Here is a 26138-nt window from a genome sequence, read left to right as displayed (position 1 = left end):
CCTCAAGCAACTCTTCTGGCACTCCAAGTCATTTGGCTCCTCACTGTCAGTGCTGTGAAAAATCTGGGTGTTATTTTTGATAGCAGTTTTAAAATGGATAAGCAAATAAATGCTGTTACTAAAAGTAGTTTTATCAGCTCAGAGTCATTGCTAAGGTAGAACCTTATCTCCCGCAACAATCACTTCCCACCTGGACTACTGTAATTGCCTGTACTTTGGCATAGATCAATCATCTGTGCATGACCTGCAGGTAGTCCAGAATGCAGCAGCCGGTCTTTTAACTGGTGTAAAAAAGCATGAACACATTACCCTGGTCCTGTCATCCCTTCATCGGCTCCCTGTCCATTTTAGAATAGATTTTAAGATTTTACTGCTTACTTTTAAAGCTTTAAATGGACTGGTACCTTTGTATCTGTCTGAACTGCTTCATAGTCACACGCCTGTAAGAGCTTTGAGGTCATCTAACCAGCTGCTCTTACAGAGGCCTAAAACTAGATGAAACAATCTACCTCTCTATATCTGTACAGCTCAGACAATACACACATTTAAATATTTACTAAAACCACATCTCTTTCCTTGCCATTTGGCTGCAGTGGAATCTCCTTTTAGACAATTGCTTTTTTGTTTTGGTATTGTTTTAAATGTATTTATCACATGTTATTTGTTGTCTTTTAATGTTGTTTTAATTTGGGTGTAGTACTTGGGGCTATATACTTTAATGTGCACTACTTTGGTCAATGTTGTTGTTTTAAATGTGCTATATAATTAACTTGACTTGACTTGAAAAGTAGAATGTAATTAAAATTGAGGGGACAGATGTGACATGACCATCTGATAGCTGGTCAACAGTACTCAGCCCCACTGCCCCTCAAAACCCTCAATGTCTAAGGTGTTAATAAAAGGTGAGTATGGTCAATTCAATAGCACACCCACCAACCTCTGAGTAACCCACCTGCCCCCCAAAGTCCTATGTGTGTAATGATGTGTTGTGAGCTGTAGTGACAATAGTGTAATTACACTGCCTGGCCAAAAAAAAAAAAAAGTCGCCACCTGGATTATGAGCTGGGGTTTCTGCAGTTGGTCAGGTCTAGGTTCAGCAACATTATGTGCTCAAAGCATGAGGTCAGCTGACTACCTGAATATACTGAATGACCAGGTTATTCCACCAATGGATTTTTTTCTCCCTTGATGGCATGGGCAAATTCCAAGATAACAATGCCAGGATTCATCGGGCTCAAATTGTGAAAGAGTGCTTCTGGCAGCATGAGGCATCATTTTCACACATAGATTGGCCACCACAGAGTTCAGACCTCAACCCCACTGAGAATCTTTGGGATGTGTTGGAGAAGGCTTTGTGCAGTGGTCAGAATCTGCCATCATCACTGCAAGATCTTGGTGAAAAATTAATGCAACACTGGATGGAAATAAATCTTGTGACATTGCAGAAGCTTATTGAAACAATGCCACAGCGAAGGCATGCCATAATCAAAGCTAAAGGAGGTCCAACCAAATATTAGTGTGACTTTTTTTTTTTTTGGTGGCGACTTTTTTTTTGGGGCCAAGCAGTGTAAAAAGGGGTTGGAGCTCATACAGTGTTTCTCCTCTGAAACAAGAGGCTTGGCTTTTTTGTTTAATATTCAGACTAAAACCAGCAACTTTCTGATCGTAGGCTCAATTCTGCCACCTTGAATACTACAAATTAATAATGATAGATGGAAGGAAGCTGGGTCTGGGGTACTGGGCTCACTGCATGTGCCAACGTGAATACTAGAGAGCGTCTTGTTATCACCTTGAAAGAGGTTTCATAGAAAGCAGTCAAGAAAAGCGCGATGAAGGTGGTTGAAACCTGCGGCGAAAAAAGTGCCGAACGCATGACACCCGAGCAGGGACTGAGGAATAGTGTGCCTGATCGGAGTCTATCATCACGCACACACCTCTGTCTCTCCATGTTCTCACAGAGGTAAAATCTGACAGACTAAGATCTACTCAGCAACACTGTAAATAAACAGTCAAGAATCAACCATCTCAGAGCGACAATTATCGAAAAGAAAGCCGCGTTCTTTGTGTGCTTAAAAGCGCTCCGATAGCAAATGCCTAAGGCGCGTGGCACCTGTAGTAACTCTCTCCCTGTGTGGAGCATGTGTCCCTGTATCGTTTTCGCTGATGGATTTTTTTTTTTTTACGTGTTAATTATTTCTACTTGTTAAGTAAAATTATGTCTTTCGGTGCCGTTGTGGAGGCGGGCTCTCGGTTTCTTTCTGCTTCTCTGCTCTGCCAGTTGTTGGACAGTTTTAACCGAGGGGCGGGTTCTTTCGCCTGCGAGGGTTAATAGCTGCCCGCAGTGAAGCAGGGAAAGCATTTAGCTCCAGCCCTTCGCAGACTCTGGCTACTTCTCTGACGCGCGTGGAAAACTCGGCTTTTATACTGAGGCTAAATTTGGAGGGCTGGTCGGTGCACAGCGTCCCCATCCTGGACGCGCTTCCTTCCCCCAGCCTCGCACTGGTCTGGTTTATGTACGCAGTGATATTTATAAGAAAACCAGTTCATTCCAGGCGCACTGAGGAGCAGTACATCGGACAGCAGAAGACGCGACGCGCCTGTAGCTTTTCGGGCAAGTCAGCAGACTTTAGTTAAAACAGAAAAAGTGTCCATCCACCCATTTTCTTCGGCTTATTCTTCTTCTCAGGGTCAAGATTTTTTTTACTTTTCATAATTACGAATGGATATGGCCTTGAGTGGGACAATTTTACCATCTATCTCTACATTTTCTAACCAAAAGGAGAAATGTTGGGAAGATGTAAGTTGTTTTTTATTTATTGGCTCTTGCTGACCATAGATACACTGCGATGTTGTGATTTAGCTCATGCACTTGTTTTGCCGATATCAGAACGCATACTTATATTTGCAACACGTTTTACTTTATGCTTGGGAGTTATGGGGAAATTATGTTTTACATTGTTTCTGGATTACTTTTGTGCTTGTCTAATTCGATTTTATTGATGTGAATAATATATATTACTTTTCTGAACGGGCTGGAGAAAATTACGCATTCTTAAACAAACTGTGCTCTCATCCACGAACTAGAAGTGGAAGAGCGAAGTGAACAGCGGACCAGACATGGACAGCAGCTGCCTGAGCAGAAAAGATGAAGAGGATCTGGACAAGTTCTTGGATTTTGAGTTTATTCTCGCTAACATCGCCGACTCCAACAGTGCGCCACTCGCCGGGACGGTAGCAGAGTCATATCGACTTCAGGATTCCGGGGTGTCCGTTTATCAGCAGCAGCAGCGCACCGAGATGCCCCATCAAACGGTCAATTACACGTCTGTGCCAGACATGAACAGTTCTCCAACACCCTATAACAGCCTGATGGCGGAGCTCCTTCGCTCCGACGTGGATTCCAGCTTCCTCCCCGGGAGCAGCCCCAATAATCAGGGGAGATTCTTGGACAGTTCCACGCCTTTCCAGGTCACTCAGGATTTATTCCCAAAGCACCTAAACATTAAAGCTGAGCCCACCTCAGTGGACACATACGGACCTGTCATGGGTCTGGTGCCTCAGAGCTGCACTAAAATCAAACATGAAGGCAACGTGTCCTGCATGATGTCGTACGAGCAGCCGCGGCTCGCAAGCTCCCCGCAGGGCGCGATGGGCAGCATGACCCCGCCGCTTAGTCCGGACGACTTGATGAATTCTGGCTGCCAGCAGCCCCAGATGTGCGGCTCCACTTCGCCGACGTTTCCGCAGAGTTTCCACCTACACCACCGCAGCGCCCCCACGGGATTTCCTCACCAGCACGCCGGGATGCAGCTCTCCTTCACCGGGGCGCACCACCATCACCGTTTTCCGGGCATGTTCGGAGAGGACGCGGCTATTGGCCTGCAGCAGCAGGCGGCGGGCAGCCAGCGGGTTCTGCTTACTCCCCCCTCCTCCCCGCTGGAAATTATGGAAACTAAGCCAAAGAGGGGTCGACGGTCCTGGGCAAGGAAACGAACTGCGACACACACCTGCACTTTTACGGGATGTGGAAAGACCTACACCAAGAGCTCCCACCTGAAGGCACACCTCAGGACTCACACAGGTAAGAGTTATTTAACCACCTCGTCAGCACCTGCCTTCAAACTTTAATGTCACTCATAAGTGCTCTTTGTGTTTATAGGCGAGAAGCCATACCACTGCAGCTGGGAGGGTTGCGGCTGGAAGTTCGCTCGCTCCGACGAGCTCACACGCCACTTCCGGAAGCACACCGGGCACCGGCCATTTCAGTGTCATTTGTGTGAACGGGCATTCTCACGCTCTGACCACCTCGCCCTCCATATGAAGAGGCACATGTGAGCAAAATCCAAAAGGACAAAAATAGACAAGGACTTCTATGCAACGCATCAGCCTGATTAAAGAACTGTAAGAATCCTGTGATCAGCCACATGGATTCTATGCCATTATCTAGATGCAACTTTATGGTACCTCTCAAGGAGAATTAAATTTATTGGTACCATGAAAGGATAAACTGCCATGCGGCCGTTGTTGACTGCACTGTAATAGCTATATGTATTTTATAGGATTATTACGGTGACTTCTTATTGGGGCTAATAAAGCATTGAGACATATGCCTTCACATTAGGCTATAGGCATATTTTCTGGAAAAAATATAGCGTGTGTGTGTGCGCATGTGTGTGTGTAAAAATGACAAGTAAACCACAAGCAGCAAAAAAATGCAACCACACAGAAACTGATGAGTTCTTGTAATCTATGTAGCTGGTACTACTTTTTTTTGGGGGGGGGGGGGTTGTTTGGGGTTTTTTTTTTTTTTTTTTTTTTGCAAAAATAAAAGGAACATTCCACTTAATACATTAGGCACATGTCACTGAAGCAACTCAATGCAATCCTTAGAAGACTGATATTTGAGCTTGTATTTTTACCATTAGTGCCTTATGTATCACTTCATTAAACACCTTACGAGTGCCATATTCTCTACTGGCCAGAAGACAAAGTTTTATTCATTGTGTTTTATTGTAAGTGTAAACTGCACATGAAGTAAGCTTTGAGAAAAATGTTTTGAAAAAAAAATTGCCTTCATTCTGTCCTCCTTGAAGACTTGAACTGTCTGTGAGTCTGTGTGCTAGCTAGTAGCATTTGAAGTCAGGGTTTCACATTCCTCACTTGGAGTCGAGATGGCTCCATTGACAAAGGACTGGGCAATTTTTGGCAAAAAGTTTTGTGTCTGGAAGAAATGTACTGCCTTGTGAATTGAGTCTTTTTATATATTGTAAATAGTTTATTTTAATGTACATATTAAAATTAATGGACAACATGCTCTCTGACTCCTGAGTTTGATCAAATCAAAGTTTTGGTTCACAGTTACATAAAACATGTTTTAGTTTAACAAAATCCAAAATTCAAAGCTCACTGTAGTGAAGACAAAGCATATCTTAGGCCATGTATATACAATATTTCTTTTTTAATTATGAGTAAGTGGTTTGGATCTTTAGTGACAAGTGTAGCATCCTCTGAAACGGGTTCAATCCAGTCCAGGGCCCTGAGTACCCCACCTGCAGCATCGCACTGACGCTTCCCAGCTGGTTCACGGCAGCTGCTTATAAATATGAATATAAACATTACATTGACACAATTACGGAGCATAAATGAAAGCTGTATCGGGGCACAGGGGCAAACCACAAGGACTGGGAGGTATGGAGTAGTGAAAAGAAAGACAGTGTTCCAAATAAACTGAGGAAATGTTCAGTTCAGACAAAGGAAAGTTCAGGGGAATGTGGAGAAAAAGTTGACTGTTGGAAGATGTTTTCAGGCAGCTTGAAGCATTGGAGTGGGAGAGATATACAGCTGCTTGTGATGATATTTTTTGCAAATCATTTGAGTCAACACTGCTGTCTTTTGTTTCATACTACCTTGTAGATTGCTGGTAGAGTTCTTTAAGTCAGAGGAATGTTTGTCCTCCCACAAAGATGTTTAGATGTAAAAAAAATTCCAATTCTGTGGTGTGAACCTTTAATATGTTACATTAGGATTTGGTGATAAGACAATACGGAAATCTATGAATATTAAGATGAGTGTTGCCTCAGAGTCCATTAGAGCATGACAGACATGACTGCGTAGTAAGAGTATGATCATCTGAGTGCAAACCAGAATACAGAAGCTGTCTGCTATTTCTAGATACAGGTCTGATAAAACTTATTTTTGCTTTTAGGTGTGCCTCATTTTTATTTGAAGCATACCATAAAAGCATGAAAGAGTGTGATACAATTTGCCACACACTGCTTCTGTGTTTTGGGTTGCCTTTTAGGTTTGACTAAAATTAAGTTTACTGACTTTGACTTTAAAGAGTTCTTCTGATTTATTAAAATAAGGGTCGTATTTTGTAGTTTGATCAATCATTCTTATTTCAGACTGGGAACAAGAATTTAGGTCAAATTATTAGTCAAACTATAAGAATAAAATTATTATAGAATAATTTCACTACATGAAACTTTTCACTGCCTTTCAATTTCACACTTGCACTGCTGCAGCCGTGAGAAGGCCTGTGTCTATTTTTGGCTGTGAAAAGCCACTTATCTCAGTGTCATTGCCACAGTGGCCCCATGCCAACACTAAGAAAAGAGGAACGTCCCACCCCACCACCACCTCTATGTTTAGTACATTTACTCAAGTGAAAAAGCAAACATTTTCATTTCACTTTTTCTGCCGGGTACAGAAGGGTTGCTGCCACTGTGGCGTGTGGGAAGCCCTGGCCTGATGGGGTCCGCTGGGTTCTAAGTTGGTTTCTGTGTTGTCGTTTCCAAACCAAAAACAAACAACTAACCTCCAATCTCCACTACATGTACATACATATATACATACATACATCTTCTGCTTATCCAAGTTAGTCCACCCCAGCTGACAAGAGTGAGAGGCACAATATGTCGTGGTTAGTTTTTTTTGTTTATTTTAAATATTACTTTATTAGTTTTATGCATTTATAAATGCCATGAATAACACTTCCCAAAACTTTTTTGTTTAAAAGTCTCCCTTATACAGGGTTTTGTAATATGAGACAAAAGGTTTATTAATTTCCTCTGGATCAGTGGCTAAATCTCCCTGCTCATTTCTAATTGTATTTATAGCTCTGTCAGAATCCAGTTTTTTAATTTGCCAGGTGAGTAATTTACCAGGATTTTCACCCTGGCTGTAAAAAGTTTGGCTCAGTCTTATTATACTGTCTTCATCTTTTCATAGAGACAGCTCCTCATACTCTGCCTTAAGGGCCCACAGTTCTTGTTTTGTTGGTAAAGAGTGATCAAGGATACCCATTAAAGGATGAAGATAGTAGATATGTTATGGTTGTAGGATCCCTTTCAGGATTTCAAATAACATTTCTAAATATATACTGTATGGACCAAATGAAGACAACCCCAAATTTTTTAAAGATGTAGCAGCACTACTGGTAGGAAATGCAAAAGGAATGATAGTCATTGCAGGGGACTTTAACTGTGTCCTTAATCCCAAAATTGAAAAACTCCCACCTGATCTGGGTCCGGTTTCCAAGAAATCCAGAGCTTTGATTGCCATGATGAATGAAGTGGGACTGATAGATCCATGGTGTTACTTCCATCCAAGAAATAGGGATTTCACTTTTAGATCCGGAGTACATGGTAACTACTCCTAAATTGACTTTTTTTGTATTTCAAGGCAAGATACAAGTAAAGTTGAATTCTCTCAGATTGATCCTATTACGATTTCAGACCATGGACCAGTGACTCTCCATTTAAAAATAGATAATACAAAAAATTTTAAATATTGGAGACTTAATTCACTTCTCTCAGATCCCACCACGTTGGAAAGGATAGGCAGAGAATTGAAGAGCTATTTTGAGCTGAATGACAATGGAAGTGTATCACCATCAATACTATGGGATGGAGCAAAAGCTGTGTTGAGAGGTAGAATTATTTCAGTATCAACTGCTGTAAAAAGACAATGCCTTCAAGCTCAACTAAATTTAGAAAACAACATTAAAAAACTTGAAAGTAAACATCAACAATCTGGGAGGGAAGAAGACTATAAAGCTCTACAGAAGTCTAAACAAGAACTAGATATGCTGTTAACATACAAGGCGGAGGGAGCGCTTAGATTTAAAGGGCGGATGTATTACGAACTTGGAAACAAAGCAAGTAAACTAATGGCATTTCAGCTACGTAAAAAGCAATTTAGCAGAGCAGTACCAAAAATCAAACATCCGCATACAAATAATATAACGATGCAACCACAAGAAATTGCAGATGCCTTCACAGCATATTATAGTGATCTTTATGAGACAAAACAAGTGGAAAACAAGACAGAACAAATTAATAAATTCTTAGATGATATTAACCTCCCAAAACTATCATCTGCTGAAGCAGATGAATTGACCTCCCCGATAACTCAAAAAGAGATACTTGAATCTATCATGAGGATAAAAAATAACAAAACTCCTGGGACCGATGGGTTCCCAGGTGAATTTTATAAACAGTTTTCTGCACAACTAGCTCCAATCCTGTGTAATGTTTTCAATTACGCCCTACAACACAACGACCCTCCAAAGAGTTGGTCAGAAGCCATTGTGTCTGTTATATATAAAGAAGGAAAGGATCCAATACAGTGTAGCTCATACCAACCCATTAGTCTGCTATGTAATGACTTCAAAATATTAACATCTATATTGAATAAAAGAATGCAAAAATATATTAAGAAACTTATAAAAACCAGCCCAAACAGGATTTGTTCCGGGACGTATATGTGCAAATAATATTAGGAGGACTTTAAACTTACAGTTGATTGCTGCAACAAGGAACGACCCTTCAACGCTTCTTAGCCTTGATGCCGAGAAGGCATTTGATAGGGTTGATTGGCTATTTCTAGAATTGACCTTAAAACACATGGGCTTTAACGATATGTTCATACGATGGATAAGAGTACTGTATAAAAACCCGAGATCTAGGGTCCGAGTAAATGGCCTTTGTTCTCGCTTCTTTGACATAGGGAGGGGAACACGTCAGGGTGATGCTATGTCTCCTTCCTTATTCGCAATCAGCATTGAACCATTGGCAGAATTGATCAGATTAAATTCACGAATAAAAGGAATAACTGACCAAAAAGGGAACATACACAAGACGGCCTTATTCGCAGATGATACTATGCTCTATATCTCAGACCCACTGACATCAATACCAATTTTACTACAGGAGTTGGACAAATATGGAGAACTATCAGGATACAAGATCAACCAGACTAAATCTTAAGCTATGATGATAGTAGGAAACTGCCCTTCTAAATTAAATGGTATTGCTTCATTTCACCAAGCTTCTACTGGATTTAAATATTTGGGAGTTGTTATTACTCCCAAAAGCAATGACTTACTAAAAGCCAACTATGGTAAACTTCTGTGCCAACTTAAACTAGATATTGCCAGATGGGAGATACTGCCATTGAGTCTATTAGGACGGATAGAATCAATTCGAATGAACGTTCTTCCCAGATTTCTTTTTGTCTTTCAATCTCTACCTTTGCAGTTAACAAATAAGTTTTTTAGGACTATGGATAAATTGATCAGACAACATATATGGCAGAATAAAAAACCTAGAATTAGGCTCAAAACACTCCAATTATCTAAACAAAAAGGGGGACTAGCACTATCAGATTTTAGGAATTATTAATGGGCTGCTCAATCACGCATATTAGTGCACTGGATTAAAAATGATACAGAGACAGGGTGGGTACAAATTGAACAAAATTCAGTGCCTGAATGTCCCCTACGTACAATAGCATTTTTAAGTAAATCATTTTGGAAAAAGCTGAAAATTAAAAATAAATGGATATTAAATATATTAAACATATGGGACAAAGTTAGGAAAAGTCATGGAATCCCAACTTCATTATCAAGAGCCATACCAATTGCGGATAACCCAGACTTCAGGCCCTCCCTGTTGGATAGGGGCTTTAAACATTGGGCTGAGTCAGGTTTGTTAACGGTTAACCAGCTATTCATAGAAGAACATCTAAAATCATTTCTACAATTACAACAGATACATGGCTTGCCCTCCCAAGATCGTTTTCGTTACTTTCAAATAAGACACTACATAACTACCAATAACAAATGGGAAATGATTAGGAGACCCCCCACAGAGATGGAACAATATTTTATTGATTTGATGGAAAAAAACATAACTCCAAAACACTGCATATCTAAAATATATAAAATTTTGCAAATAAATGTCATGGAAGACACTGGCTTTATTAAAGGAAAGTGGGACCTGATTTGTATTCAAAGAGAAGTAAACATCAGTGTGCTTCCCTATAAATTTTATAAAATTGGGATTGTGTAACTACTTAGGGTGTAGGCGCCAGCTAGCGTGGTTGGGTTTCTAATCCATCATAGGCAATATTCAGAAACTTTGTAACCCAAAGTTTCTGTCCAAACTTTCCAGTTTAGTCCAGTTTTGAGATGTACGGTTGTTGTCAAAAGTTTATATACACTCTTTTTTCTTTGAACTGCTCTTTTCCAGGGTGAAATGATTGTACGGCATACATTTTGAATGACTTTAAAAAAAAAACAAGACTTGGTTGCACAAGTTTTAATTCATTTTGGATATTCTCTAATCCACACAGTCAAAATGATACAAACAGGCTCAAATACCCCCCTAATATTTGGTTAAATGTACTTTAGTAAGTTGCACCTTGATCAGATGCTTCTAGTAGCTATCACAAAGCTTCTGCACTAATTCTGTCATTTTCTTGGCAAAATCAGTAGAGTTCACATAAATTTGTTGGTTTCCTGTCACTGACCCAACTTTTCTTGGACTGGTTCTTACATAGCATTTTTTTTTTTTACTGTACTTGACCACTCAAAGCACTTTATACAAGCATTTGTAGACCATTTTAAGCATGGTCTACAAATTTCCAATAGGGTTGACGTCAGCGCTTTGGGAAAGCCATTCTAGAAACTTAATGTTAACCTACTTCATCAAAGCCAAAACCAGTTTTGATGTGCATTTGGGATTATTGCCCAATTAAAACACCCAATTATGTTCAAGTTGTTGATTTGAAGTGAAATTGAAGAATTTGGAGGTCGTCCTCCTTTTTCATTATTCTGTCCACCTTGTGCAACAGACCAGTTCCACTGATAGTAAAACAGGCCCAGAGCATGATGCTACCACCACCATGTTTGACAGTGTTCTTAGCTATGAAAGCCCCACCTTCACTCCACCAAACATACCTCTTGTCATTGTGGCCAAACAGCTCAATCTTCATCTCATCTGACCACAAATCTTTCTCCAGAAGGCATTCGGCTTGTCCATGTGGGTAGCTTCAAATTTCAGTTGAGTTTAAAGGTGTCAATTTTGGAGCAGGGCTTTTTTCTCGGTCTGCACCCTCGCAGTCCAGGGCAATGTGAAACTCGCTTCACTGTAAATGGACTAGTTCTTATATAGCGCTTTTCTACTCAGTCAGAGCACTCAAAGCGCTTATACAACACATTTTTTACATTTACCCATGCACACCCATTCATACAAGCACTTCCATGTTAACTAAGCTAAGTGCTTTTTTTTAATTATATAACATCCACACACATTCACACTCCGACGGAATGGTCGGAGAGCAACTTGGGGTTAAGTATCTTGCCCAAGGATACATTGGCATGTAGCCTGGAGTAGCCAGGAATCGAACCCCTGACCTTCCGATCAGTAGGTGACCTGCTCTACCTACTGAGCTACAGCCACCCCAACTACTGGTAACACCCTGATACTGGTAACACCCCGATACTGGTGTTACAGCAGATTCCAGTTCATGACAGGCTTGAGCCTTGGTGGTGCCAGGGTTGCTCCTGGACATCTTAACCAATTTCCTCTCATCTGAGGGTTGCAGTTTGGGTCTTCTTCAAGACCTTGGCAAAGGTCTGAATAACATGCACTAAAGTACAATTATGTGAACTGATGGTCTTGGAATCTGCAGTTGCTTAGAAATGGCTCAGAGACACCTTCCCAACTTGTGTCAAACAATTTCCTTGGACTCTCCCGTGGTTTGTTGTATTGGTAAATCCAGTGAGTGCTGTCAAAAAAATGCTGGCAAAGCGAAACTGCCTTTTGTAGTCAGTCATGATTACTAATGATAAGTTAACAGACCTTGACACTGTCAAGCTAAAAGACACTGTAGAACTTTCAGCACCTCTTATTTAAAGATTTAAGAACGTATATACTCAAGCCTGTATGCATACTTTTGACTGTGGATTGAAAAAAATCCCCCAAAATTCAAACTTGTGCTCCCAGTTTATGCTTTTAAAGTCATTGAAGATGTAATGCATACAATCTTTCCACCCTGAGTTCAAAGAAATAATTAAAATTCCCAGATTTTCGTAATATTCATGCCCATGATATAAATGAATGACCACAACTGTCTATCTCAGTTTCTGCCTCTAGACCACTGCAATGAAGATAAACAGAAATTAAGAAAATTTTATTCTAGGTATTAGCCACCCACCTGACAAAACTGTATTTCGTTAGATATGCAATGCTGCTTGAGTGTACTCAAAACAATACTCAAAACTTTTAATGTAACGCTTTCTTTATTTACTTTGCAAAGAATAGTCACATAAGCTATTTAAAATGTGAAGAATCTGAACTCTCAGAGCTGCTGTTAAAAATTAAAGTGGTAATTAATAGTAGCTCTGGGCTTGCTACCAGCATTGAAAAATGAATTATAAAAAGGGTAACATTCTAGTATCAGGGACTACTTTCACTCTAGGAAATTGCTGGAAAACTGTTGAGCTCTGTGATATTCTGGAGTAACAAGATTTGTGGAAAGACTGCTGCTGAACATTTTATATATCATTATTCTGTGATGTGAGCAGAACAAAGTCACTTAAGGGTAATATTAAGAGAAACAAACTGTTTTCAGTCTCATTGCCACAGTTGTGCAGACTGATTACAAGCAAACACTTGTGAAAGAATGGGTCATTCTACAGACACTGAGTTTGAGCATGGTAGCATAATGTTTCACAAATCAGTGTGTGAAATTTCTTCCATCCTAGATATTCAATAATCATCAATTCTGCCTCAAAGTGGCAGACCACATAAAGTTACAGAGCAGGGTTGCTCTGCTGACTCAATAATTGTAGAGTTTCAAACCTCCTCTTATCAGAAAGTCTGTGTACTTTATGTCCATATGCAAAATCCCTTGAATTGAACCTGAAAGTCAACATTAAAATCACATCTTGACTGTCTGATTTAAAATCCACTGTGGTGGTGTACAAAGGCAAAATTATAAAAGGTTGTGTCATCAATTAAATATCAGTCCATAATCAGGGCTAGTCCATTTGATATACATTTTTAGTTGCCAAGCATCAGACTAATCAAGAGGAAGATTTCCTAATTGAGTAGAGATAATGTTTACTTGGCCGGGAAAAAGGGCTCTTTTGAGTTGAAGGTCTCCCCATTCCAGAATCACCTGAGATGGATATTGGTGTGGTTAAAAAAAAAAAAAAAATGGTTATCCCATGCCATTTTTGGAATGTTCAGGATAACACCAGCAATAATGTATTTCATCAAAGTAGAGTCATATAATTTATTTTAAAACTCAAAAAAGTTGCTTAAGTGTGTATAATAACTGTTTTTCTGTAACTGTGTTTCCACTGTCTCTGTGCTGGTCTTCAGTATTAATCCCTCTCCTCTCCCTCACTCACACACACACACACACACACACACATCACTGAGCTACAAATACAACCTTTATATTTACTTCCTCAATGCACATGAACCATTCAATGCAGAGAGCATGGGCCACACCACTGAACTCTGCAACTCTTCCACCTTAGATCTGTAAATCTGAGCCATATAATATGGCTATGTGATGTTCCTGCGGTGAGGCATTCTTTCATATTCTGATGAAGACATGGCTTTTACTTCTCACTGAGCCCCAATCCCCTCTAACCTGTATTGAAGTTTCAATTACCAAGAGCTTCTTGTGCCACAGTTTACCAGAACTTCTCTCCAGACTGTTAAACAGCATATTCTTACATGGTTCCAGTCAAATCAGGTCATAAAACCATAAATGTGTGAAGAATAATGATACGAGAGAGGTGGAGACAAAAATGTTTCTCCAGAGAAGGTTTCCTTCTTTTGGTTCTAAAGATCAGTGGTGATTAATTTTCCTCTTTTAGTCATATGTTGAAGTTTGTGAAACAGAGCTTTTCTTGTGTTGTTTTGGGGTTTTTTGTTTGTTTGTTTTTTCTGTTGATTCCTTAGCAGAAAGGCAAAGAGGGAGACCTAATTACTCAATGGATTTACTGAAAGCACTTTTCTGGTGCAATTCAACAAAGCAGAAGTGTATCAGCTATCAGAAAAAATGCAATCTAAACAAATTCCCAGAGCCACAGGTGCCCAGAACATTCTGAGGAGATGTGGGAACTGTACTCATGGGAAGAGGTTGCCATCTACTGGGACAGCGGCACCACTGTGGAGTACAGAAAACTTCTACTGGAATGTGTTTCCCAGATCGATGGTAAATTCAACTAGTTGGTATCTCAGCTCAGGGAGTGAGGGTGAGGAATGGATAAGGAACACAGAACTGGAGATGTGTCTGCTGTCCCAGCTAAACAAATTATTCTCAGATTTCTTTTTCCAGCTCATTAGTTTTTCTATTTTTTGCAACTGTATTATATGATCAAAGTAAACAAAGGATTGTATTTGAATATTTTAACCAAATGAATGCTTGCTTTGTTGCTTTGTGGGTTGTAACACATATAAACACAACACACACCTGCATAAACGCATAAAGAGGTGCAACAGATGTGTGTTTGTCTCGATACGGCCAGAATAAGTTCACTATAACCAGTAATATATATGTGTGTAACAATTTTTTTAGAGCAGTTTAGAATTTCACAAGTGGGTTAAATGAGTTTGCAGCTAAAGTTGATTGAAGACAGGCCGCATGCCTGTGTGGAAGGTTAGATTTACACTCTTACAAAAATAATGGGACTCTGCCAGCATGTGGCTCTGATCTGTTCAGTTCATTTCTGTGTAAGCAGATAAAATCAGATCAGATTTGGATGTCAAATAGGCCTGGTGTTTGGGCAAGTGATTTCTGTTTGGAAAGCTAGATCAGGTTTTCAACAATTTTCAACATATGCTAGCAGCCATATGAGGCTTGTCATGGGCTAAATGAGACACTACTTACTATCAGAACTGAACATTCATTGACCATCAGAATATACATGTGTGGTTAAAGTTAAGGTACTTATCTACAAACCTGCCTGGGCAAAGCATGGGGAAAGAATTTTGGATTTATTTTTTTTAAAATGGAAAAACTTTGTAGATTGGTTGTCACAAGGGCATTAGTGCTGATCTCACAGTGTGATGTCCCTGTAGTTTAACATAAACCTGTACAACTAACGATTAACTCATTGGTTTAGTTATATTTTGGCTTTTACACAACAGTTTAGTGTTGAGTCCCTAAGACAAACTGCATTAACAGTTTTAGATATACTAAAATTAGAAGCCAAAATCTATTGTTACCAGGAAACAGACTGGCACTACTCTAACCAAACACTCACAGTACTTTTTACTACAAGCTACATTCACACTTTTTATTGTATGCCTTTAAGGGCTTGCTGACTGTGACATATAGATGTTCCAGTAGATGCATCGGGAGCAATTTGTGGTTCAATATCTTGGTTCATCCCAAGGACAAAACTCCCAAACACAAACTAAGCAACATAGTGAATGCAGTGGAGTACATGAGGAGTGCTCAGACCTCTAGACTGGAGAAACCAAACAGCCACTCCACAAATGCATGGCACAACAGAGAAGCTCCACCTCGACAGACTCAGCTGTAACTTCTGCACCTAAAGGATAAAGGACACTCTTTCAAGGATGCCAATGTTTTCTGTATGACAAGGAATAAGTGTAATGGAGAATTAAAAATTTTCCTACTATCTGCTCCTGAAGCCAATGCTAACCATTAAAAAATTTAAATTTGGAGATCCCTCCACTTGGAATCAGGTGTAAGATTAATTTAATCTCAAGATGCTCAAGTTTCTTGTTCTTAGCTGACAGGAGCGGCACTTGGTGTGATCTTTTGCTGCTGTAGCCCATCTGCTTCAAGAGATGTGTTTAACACGTAATGCATTCAGAGACATTCTTCTGCACACCTTGGTTGTAATAAGTGGGTTGCCTTCCTGTCAGCTTGAAGCAGTCTGTCCATTCTCCTCAAACCTCTGGCATCAACAAGGCATGCTAAAGAATTCACTGCTCACGGGATATTTTCTGTTTTTCAGGCAACTCTCTGTAAACCCTAAAAGTTGTCATGCATGGTCCCAGCAGTTTTTTACTCAGACCAGCCCATCTGGCACCTACAACCATTCAGTCACTTAAATCATCTTCCTTCCCATTCTGGTGCTCAGTTTGAACTTAATTAGGTCATATGACCATTTCTACAAAACTAAATTTATTTCGTTTCTGTCATGTGATGACCTGATCACATATGTGCAACAAGCAATTGAACAGATGTGCTTAATACAGTGTCTGGTGATTGTATGTTCATGGTCTGTGGGCAGTATGGATTCCTCGAACTGTATGTTTATTTTCAAGTTGAAAACAGAGGGGCAGGACTGATAAGGCTGAAAGTGAAAGCACATAGGTCAAAGGGACCAGAGGAGAGATACTGAACTAGCACTCCAACCTTTATCCCACAATTTTATCTGGCTTACATTTCCAGGTAAAAGCCCATGGGCTTTTCATTTCCTCCTCTCCATGACCATAAGGTAAACACAAACAGAGCAAGGAATTTCCTGTTATTCCATACAGTTTGCATTTGCTAACATAGCAGCTTACTTAGGTTTCAGCTAATATGCTCAGAAATGGTTGGTGTGTTTGTACAGCATTCAGTTCACACTACACAGCTGTATCCTTGAAATGAGTGTTAATTCACTGCATATTGTGACTGGACTGGGATGGAAGGGTAGCTACTTCAGGTTGTGTTTAAAGAGAACCTATTATGGTCTTTTCCAGATTCCCCTTTTTAATAAAAAAATAAATAAATCTTGGCGTCTACCATAGTTAGTACCTTTGCATGATTCATAGTTTTTAAAAAAAATCTTTATGCCTGGGTTCGGTGATTGGTTTGGAAAAGATTGATTAGGATAAAATGTGAATCCTGGCACCAACCTCACAAAAAAGAAAACTAAGTTACTTTGAAAAGGCTTAAAAATGGCTGTTTATGCTATAACTGTTGCAAAAAGTATTCACACCACTTTACTTCTTGTGTTGCAGTTTTGATTTTTTAATAAAATGCATTTGGCATTTCGTACCTAAATCTACAAATTTAGATTTATTTCTAAAAGTGCAATATTAACCCCTTCGATAACAGTATTGAAATTTAGGTGGGAAAAAAAAATATCATCTTCTGCCTACATAATCTTTTTAGGTAGGAGATGCCAGAAAATGTATATTACAGTACAGTATAAAACTACAGAAAGTGATGTACACAACTGTGTACGTGGTGATCAAAGGGTTTAAATTACTGCAGAGCTGAGCTCTACTGATATTCATATAGAACTGCTGATCAATCAAACACGAGTTCATTGTCAGGTAACTGAAATGTTTATTCTAGTAAAGAGTACAGACCATATAGTTCAAGGTAACCAACGTCTGTTCTCTAGCCATTCCTCCAAATGTTCTCCTCTAAAATGTATTGGTTCTTCATCTTTATGCTGTTAGGACAAATATACCAGACATGATACTATATAGACTATAAACACACTGTATGCATCTTAATAAAGACAGCTCCAAATAATTTGTCTAGGTAGCAGGAAGGGCAGTTGAAGACAGGAAAAAACATTCAAAAAGCTTCTGAGAATAAAAAACATGGATGAAGAATGACACAAGTCCCCATGAATTAGTGTTACCTGCTTAATATTAAGCATCAGCATGGAATTCAAAGGTTTCACACACAAAAAAAATTAACTTTGATGAAATGAACATTAAATCTAAGAAATTATTCAGCTGTAATTTTGACACTTCATCAATCAATCATCAGTCAGATATTTCTTTTAAACTGCTAACACTGTTGATATTTAAGAACATTTAGTAATTAACTTTGTGTTTCCTCAAAATCAAAAAGCATTTTGCAATAAAAACTTGTTGATTCTGCCAGTAGTGGAGGAAAATCAGTCAGGTTCGAATTGTGGCTGGTTGTGGATGCATAAATAATCACATTAAAAACATACACTACATATCAAAACATTAGACTGCTTTCATATTATACACAAAACAGCAACAAAAGAAACATATCTATTGCACAATGGAGGTATCCAAAAACAAATACGGTATGAATAATGGTATCAGTCTGAAACACAGCACTCTAAGCTGTACACAGCAGAGGGGTACACATATTACAGTTTATAGAAGCACTGAGTGCAACCACTTCTTGATGCTGAGCAAAATGTGCCTGTTGTACTATCTCATCATATACTAATTTCTGATTGTGGATTATTATTTATTATTATTTAAGTATTTATTTATTTTTTTTAGCATTGGTTCAGGATGTCAGAATCAAAACATTATAAATGCTGTCCAGTGTGTTGACATAACAGCTTTGGAATGAAACCAACAAGCCAACGTAATATTTTTGTTTTTAGGCATGACTGCCACATTCTCTATGAAGTGCTCTGTTTCCTGGATGTTGCTATTTATACTGTGTGAAAATATCACAACCCAGCCTGTTGAAGTATATACAAACACCACCACAGAATGTCAGCTGTACTATAAAGAACATCTGACATAATGACAGAAATGAACATCCAAGAACAGAAGGCACCACTCTGCCCTGTAATATACAGAATTATTTAACATAATAGATTTCTGTTCACAAAAGGTTTGCTTTCAAAATTCATCTGAGCCATCCACGTATACACTGAGTCAAAACTTAAACTCTTCAGTTTGGCTGCACAATGTCACATTGTTGTGAAAAAGTTTGTGGAGTTTTAATTCTCGTAAAAAATGTACTGCAATAGCACTTAAAGTACTGTGGTTTCTACATAGTCAAAAGCAGAGCTGCAGCTGCTTCAGGACATGTACAGATTTTGTTCAGGCTCAGTGCCGCATGCAAATCTCCCACATTTTGACCATGTTCACACAACACACATTCAGTGCATGTCAGGTTATGAAGCAGCATTGTGTGAAAAATCACAAGCCTTTACACAGCCCATGCAGACAGCTGAATTTAAAGATGCAATATGTGAGACTGTTAATTTTATAGAGTTAAAACATTCAGAAATTAGCTAGAACTGTCAAAAGAATGTCAAGAATATAAAACTATGATGTTATGGCAAAGATGTCTCATAACAAGCTGGTGCAGGCCCATCATCTTGCGAATAGTGAATCAATGTAACCTCCAACAATTTAGACTGTAAGCCACATACAACAATTACACAAACCATACATTAATAGTACATATCATTTCATATATTAAGCACTTTATCTACCTCACATCCATGGGCAATTTAGAATCACCAATTAACCTAACATGCATCCTTGGACTGTGGGAGGAAGCTGAAAATGCAAAGTCCACAGAGAACGGCTCCAGCTCACAGATTTCTTCAAGAACTTTCTTGCTGTGATGTCACCTTAATGAAGCAGTCAGGCCATTATGTCACGGTTAGCAGCGACATGTTTAGAATTGCATCAAGCAAGATGCCGAGCTCACACTGCTTCTCTAGCCAGTGCAGATTGGTTTTTAAGTGACTACTATTGCAATACATGAATATCACTTGCCCTAATGTCAATGTGCTGTAAAGATTAAAGAAACCTGGTTAGGAAAACAAAAGTAGCACCGCTAGCCAGCATGAAACAACAGCAACCCCTTCCGGAGTGAGGTATTCTCCATATTGCACCTTTAATTTAATAATTATGGCTTTTATCAACTAGCTGTATACTTCTAGTATACCATGTATATCTATAAGCTTCTTACTCTACATCAGTTAAGATGCCTTAAAATAGCTTTTTCGTAATGCACTGAAAACAAATGTGTAGCTGAAAACATGATAGCTTGTTAGATAGTCGCTAACAGTACCTTTTTTATTTATACTAGGATGAAAGATAAAGACTTAAAAAGCCAGTATGTGTTTTATAGTTCAGAAGTAGATAAAAGCTCTTCAGGATTTAGCTGTGTACAGCTTAGGTGCCGTTTACACGAGACCGTTTTCATTTTGAAACGGTGTCGTTTTGATGCGTTTCGGCCTTCTGTTTACACGACAACGGAGTGAAAACGATGTGTTTCGGAAACGGGGTCCAGAGTGGAGCGTTTCAGAAACGCACCGGCTTGCGTTCTCGTGTAAACACTTGAAACCGGGGTGATTTGAATACGGGCGACTCGCACATGCGCACTATGGTTGTGACGGCCACAGTTTTTCGCGCATGCGCAAATGGATAAACAGTACTCACGGATTCACGAGTGCTTCTTGTGCTTTTCTTGTGTTTTTACCGTTTTGTAATTCAGCGTTGTGTGCAGCAGCGATCCAACCTCATCGTCAGTCCACACAAAACCTCTCACATTGGCCATTTTGTAAGTAATGAACAATTTGCCGCGCTTGCTACTGTCACTCCACGCATGCACGTCTTGCGTAAACAAACCGTGCAAAGAGAAAACCAACGCCAACTTGTGGCCTGGCATGGGAACTACATCGTTTTCATCGTTTCACATGTCATCGTGTAACCGCGGATCGTTTCTGAAACGCTGTCGTGTAAACGAAAGGCTGAAATGCATCAAAACGACACCGTTTCCAGTGAAAACGGCATCGTGTAAACGAGGCCTTAGAGGGAGAACCTATTATATACCAAGGACACTGATCAGTAATAGCTATAGTAAAGGAAACACTCTTGATATGTAAACAACACAAAAAATGTCAGAGAGAGGCAGTTCACACTTCTTACTGGCAGAATCAGTGGCTGCATTATCTGCATTATCTTGAGTTTTCGCTCCTTTGTGAATTCATCACTTAGAAGCTGCTGCAAAAAACCCATCCCATCACAGTCTTGGATTGAAATCTGACACAACCTGAACTTTTCAATACTCTGTTCATTTATTAAACTTCTGGTTCAGCAGACTGTATACCTGTCTTTTCCTAAGTTATCAGGAGGAGCTTGTACCTTTAATAAATTGCAACAAATTTGTATTGACTTCAGAATGACTGAAATATTTTAGGTTCTATCAGAATGCATCCAGTACAATGTTACAGTACAAAGACAATGTCAACAAGTGTTGCTTTGCAGTAGGAATAACATATATGCTTGCAGCAGAACCTCACTGCACATTTAACACAAAACACGATATCTAAATCTATGGCCCAGGGGAGTGGATAAAACAGATGTTCAGAAAATAAACAAACTCTAGAAACAATTTCCTTCTGTCTCCCTTAAACATTAGTTAATACTTCAAGTAAAGGAATACCTCATAAAAGAAACACAAGGTGAGTGGTTATCAAACATCGAACTATGACACATCAGCATTAGCAGTCTTCAACATCCTTCCAGTTTCCAGCCAGTCACAAATCAAACTCCAGCTTGTGTTTCCCAGTCTGCAGAGCACTGGAGTGACTAAAACCCAACTACAAATTATAGCACAAAACAACTATATCACTGTGGATACACTTTAAAAAAAAATCTAACTCATCAAATAAAAACAGCGCTAAAACCATCAGTTTCTGAAAACAATCAGTAAAAAAACAGACTAGATGAAATGTGGAAAAAATGAATTCCCCCAGCTTATGTTTCATTTGCTGGATGTGGTATGATATCCCATCACTGTGATCAGAGTACAGCTGTTGAGAAGAGGCATAGTTGTCATGGGTAACAAACTTAATGCTGAAAAAGAAAAACAGGTAAGCGCTGGACTCAACCTCATTATGATCATCTTTCTCCCACTCTGAGTAGTATTTATTTATTAGTTTGTGCTAATTTATTAATCAACATGAATTAATGTCCTAATTTTTTAATCAAGTACATTAATTTATGTAATTATTACATTAATGTGCATTAATTAATTACATTACATTACTTTGTAGCATGGAAACATTTTCACATTATGTCAGCACTATGTAAAACTGGGGACTTAGAAGACTAAGTTACAAGAGTAGCCATTTGCAGCTCAGGCCCCTCTACAGCACACACTGGTAATAATGTGAGTGGTGCCTTGAGGCCTTTTGAATTTCAGTAGTACTTGGCAGGAATATTCCATGAAGAAATGACCACAGACTGTTATACAGTGGAACCTTTCAATAGTAAGGCTCTTGGCTTCCCACACTGCCTGAATCTTCATCTGGTTAAAGTATGTAATCTCTAAGCAGACCCTGTCTAAAATTAAAATGAAATCTGCTATCTGGGGATATGTGTTCAGTCAGTCATAAGAGAAAATGAATAACAGTTTCATTTCTGTGCATCCAGTACTGACTTTAATCTACCTTAGAACTAAGCAGAGGAATATGGTGTCCAGCAGAAATATGCTAATACTGAGACTTTCACTTCTCATCTCAGTCAGCGTTAGTGTAAGTATCTTTCCTCAAAAATAATATTTAATGAAAATCGTTGATTGAAAATTCTCAGTCCTGAGCAATCCAGTCCTTTCTATAGGCCTCTCTATAACAAATATGTATTTAACATCTCATTCTATACCATTATCCCACCAGCAAAACAACTTATGACTGACACATATACTATACCATCTATACTATCATTTAGTCAGTTATATAGCCAATTAAGAAAAATCCCTTCTGAGCATTACAGGGGCAATTTTAATTTTGTTTTTTCTCCATGGCTGACTGTTAATATAAAGGAAAAGGTCCATATTTGCTCTTCTGTTACTAACAGCATGGTTTCCACATGGTGAGTGTAACTGGGGAAAAAAAAATTACATGCAGAAATGCAAACTGTCAATGTGTTCTCCCTGCAATGATCAGCTAGTCTGCTTCATTGGTAACTGGACCCATCATATTACTGTCCAGCTATACAGCATGTACACTCTGGCTTGTTGTTTCTATCAAGCTCTCTTGTCTCCTCTTCATCCTCCAGTTCCCCTTTTCATGTCAGCAAGTGTATTTCAATGATGCTTTTTGGGCAACAATTTTGTTGTACTGTTGTTTTCTTTGTTTGCTCTTTTTTTTTTTTAATGCAGGGTCATCATTCAGACTTGCCTGAAAGTTTCTTGTGTTCTTTCCAATCCATTAAGTCACTGAGTGAGGAAATGCAGGTTCTGTGTGTGAGTGTGCGTGTATGCAGCAGAGTTAGTTCAGTGGTGTTTCATGTCTTAATATTTCAGCCAGTCTCCTTTGTCTGCAGGTTAGCCTCTCTGTGGCTATATAAATATTCACATGTGGTGGAACCTCCAGGTCATGCGTTGGACATCTCTGCCTTGCTGAGGGCAATGGCCAGTTCCAGGTCCTCCTGTTCCTGCTGTCTGAGTCTCTTCAGCCGCTCACGCTCTGCTCGCTCACTTTCACGCTTAGCCCACTCCAACTGCTGAGCCTCATTTCCAAACTACAGACAGAGAAAGAGAGAGATTTGGGATTTACAGTATTGGGCCAAAGGTCTTGAGTCACCCCTTATTTCTCTATATTTTACAAGGAGAATGGGAAATAGATGCAGGTATTTATTGAAACGTGCCAACATACATGTGTATACAGTATAGGCAAAAACAGAGCTTTTACAATTCTAACTTGTTTGAAAGTCAGTATTTGGTATTCTTCAACACTGCCTGAACTCTTAGGCAGGTTTCTTGTAATTTCTTTAAGTAGTCTTCAGGAATAGTTCTCCAGGCTTCTCCTGGGAGCTCTTCTTTGGATGTTGGCTGCCTTTGGTTCTGTTCTCTGTCAAGATGATCCCACACTGTTTCGAAAATGTTGAGGTCTGAACTCTAGGGAAGCTGATCCATGACTGATAGAATTCCACTGTGTGTTTTTCTATCCAGGTATGCATTTACTGCATTGACAATGTGTTTGGGATCACTGTCATGGTGAAAACTTAAGCTGTTGCCAGTCAGATGCTTTCCAGATGGCATCTGATGGTGGATAAAAATCTGACAGTAATTTTCTGCATTAATAAAATTAAAAAAGATCTCCAACACCACTGGAGGAAAAGCAACCCCAAACCACGACACCACCATGTTTTATAGATGGCTGCACTCACTGCACCTCTCTCCTGACATCCATACTGATGACTATTTGAACCAAATATTTTAAGTTCAATTTCAATCACTCCATCAGACCTGTTATGACTGTTTTTCAGTCACGTTCTTGTGTAATTTGGCATACCTCATACTTTTCTACCTGTTTCAATTACTTAAGAATGGAGTCTTGACAGCCCTCTTCCACTGAGACTATTTTTTAAGAGGCTACAGTAGATGGATCAGCTGAAGGGCAAGATGTATCTCTCACATTCTGTTTTTTTTTTTTTTTCCTATTTCTTAAGGACATGACTTTCAGATACTGTTGTTCATTTGCTGCTGAAAGGAATAGGCTAAAGAAAAACTATCAAGCTCCATTTGGCATTTTTCATAGATCCAACTAAAGAAACTGGAACAAATTCTGTTTTTGTGACAGGCTGCTAGTAACAAAGTACCTAAATATACAATTTTTAAAATTTGATCTTTGCTACTTTGTCTGTTACATGCACACACAACACTGGTTTGTCCCTTGAGTTTGGTCCCTTTTTTATGCTTGAATGATGCATAGGTCAGTGTTACGTGGATTAACAAACAAAAATGGTTAGGTGCAAAGACTGTACTGATAATTTGTGAAAAAGGAACAAATGTACAAAGTAAAACTTTGAAAGATCTTTAGAAAGCCTGGAGAAATATTGCTCAAGACCACTTTAAAATTTTCAAAGTCTGGCTCCTTGTAAGGATTTTATAAAGAAATGAGTGGTGGCTCAAAACTTTTGCACAGTACTCTTAATCCTTTTTTATTTTGAAAGAATTATTTTTCCACAAAAGATCAGAGAAACTGTAAATGACAATTATTGATGAAATCATTAATCATAAGTTGCTGATGATTTTTAGTAGGTGTATAGAAAACCCATTCTCACCAAGGTCATTATCATAACAAAAACGAACAAAATAATGAAAAACAGAAACTGAAAAAACATTTTCATTAACTGAAATAAATGAAAACAGTAATTAAAAGGAAAAAAACAATAACTAACTGAACCAGTATTGTGGATTTAAAAAGCTAACTAATACAAACTGAAATTATAGATAAAATGCCCTTCGTTTTTGTGTTAGTATGTTTATTTAAAAGCCTTGTGGATTGAGATGAAATCATTTTTTTCCACTGTAGCAGTTTTAGCTGGGAGCGCCATACTGCACCTCACTGTGTGTGCGTGTGTATGTTTGTGTGTGCTCACAGCACCAGTCTGCAAAATAATGGCAACAGCTAAAGCTGGGATAAAGTGGCAGAGTGCCATATGGGATTTCTTTCAGTACGACAGCAAGAAAGATAGAAGCGAGTGTCTTATTGTGGACGATGGCAAAATGTGTGGAACAATTCTCAAGTGGAAAAAGCACACCAACCTCAAAGTCTACCCAAGAAGGGTGCACAAGGCGGCTACGGAAACCACTCTGAACCTATGCAGTAGCCTAAGACGTAACCTGACGTGCACCTCCCGAGAAATGTAACTACATGTCGGGTCCACGCAGCCCAGAACGATTGTGATTGTCCTGTTCTCTGTTGCCGAGTCTGCCCATGAATTTCCAGCTACTTTTTGCCGCAGTTTTTGAATTTATCAGTGAGAGAATAACAATCAAGAATAATAATCATAGTATCAATATAAGGACTGGAGGGAGAAAATTCCTGGAGGGAGATTGCTGAAACTGTCAGACTGGATGTGAAGGAATGAACAAAATGAAAAAAAAAAAACAAGGATAAACTGGAGGGACAGTTATGTTTGCAGCTGAAAAAGGGAAAAAATTCCCAGCAGGTAAAACACTGGGACACAACCACAAGGTATTTAAAACACACAATAGATGTTGGCCACTTGTGTACGTAGCCCCCACAAAGACCCAGCACAGAAGACTAATTCAGGTCTAATAGTGAGTATCTAACCAAGCTAGCATCTCTGAGTAGCTCCTCTGGC

The 26138-nt window shown here is 39.1% G+C and overlaps 2 protein-coding genes across 4 annotated transcripts in view; one reads left to right on the top strand and one right to left on the bottom strand.

The window, feature by feature from the left end:
- Positions 1-2375: 2375 nt before the first annotated feature.
- Positions 2376-4770, top strand: LOC115779034 (Krueppel-like factor 2). The gene is made up of 3 exons (XM_030727463.1): positions 2376-2797; positions 3085-4081; positions 4160-4770. The coding sequence occupies exons 1-3, from the start codon at positions 2720-2722 to the stop codon at positions 4333-4335; spliced, it is 1251 nt and encodes a 416-aa protein (XP_030583323.1). The 5' UTR covers positions 2376-2719; the 3' UTR covers positions 4336-4770.
- A 15925-nt stretch (positions 4771-20695) lies between these two features.
- Positions 20696-26138, bottom strand: part of eps15l1a (epidermal growth factor receptor pathway substrate 15-like 1a) — an 82893-nt gene continuing 77450 nt past the window's right edge. For all 3 annotated transcript variants that reach the window (XM_030727347.1, XM_030727348.1, XM_030727349.1), the window contains one exon: positions 20696-23546. In XM_030727347.1, coding sequence (XP_030583207.1) covers positions 23400-23546 — 147 coding nt within the window. In that variant the 3' untranslated portion in view covers positions 20696-23399. The remainder of the gene's footprint in view (positions 23547-26138) is intronic.

This window comes from Archocentrus centrarchus, chromosome 4 (assembly GCF_007364275.1).
Source record: "Archocentrus centrarchus isolate MPI-CPG fArcCen1 chromosome 4, fArcCen1, whole genome shotgun sequence".
Taxonomy (NCBI): domain Eukaryota; kingdom Metazoa; phylum Chordata; class Actinopteri; order Cichliformes; family Cichlidae; genus Archocentrus; species Archocentrus centrarchus.
This window is presented reverse-complemented; position numbering and strand designations above follow the sequence as displayed.

Excerpts from the sequence above, each read along its gene's own strand:
- LOC115779034 (XM_030727463.1), top strand. The coding sequence starts at position 2,720 with ATGGATATGGCCTTGAGTGGGACAATTTTACCATCTATCTCTACATTT. Across the intron at positions 2,798-3,084 it reads AGGAGAAATGTTGGGAAGAT|AAGTGGAAGAGCGAAGTGAA; the intron begins GTAAGTTGTTTT and ends TCCACGAACTAG. Across the intron at positions 4,082-4,159 it reads ACACCTCAGGACTCACACAG|GCGAGAAGCCATACCACTGC; the intron begins GTAAGAGTTATT and ends TTGTGTTTATAG.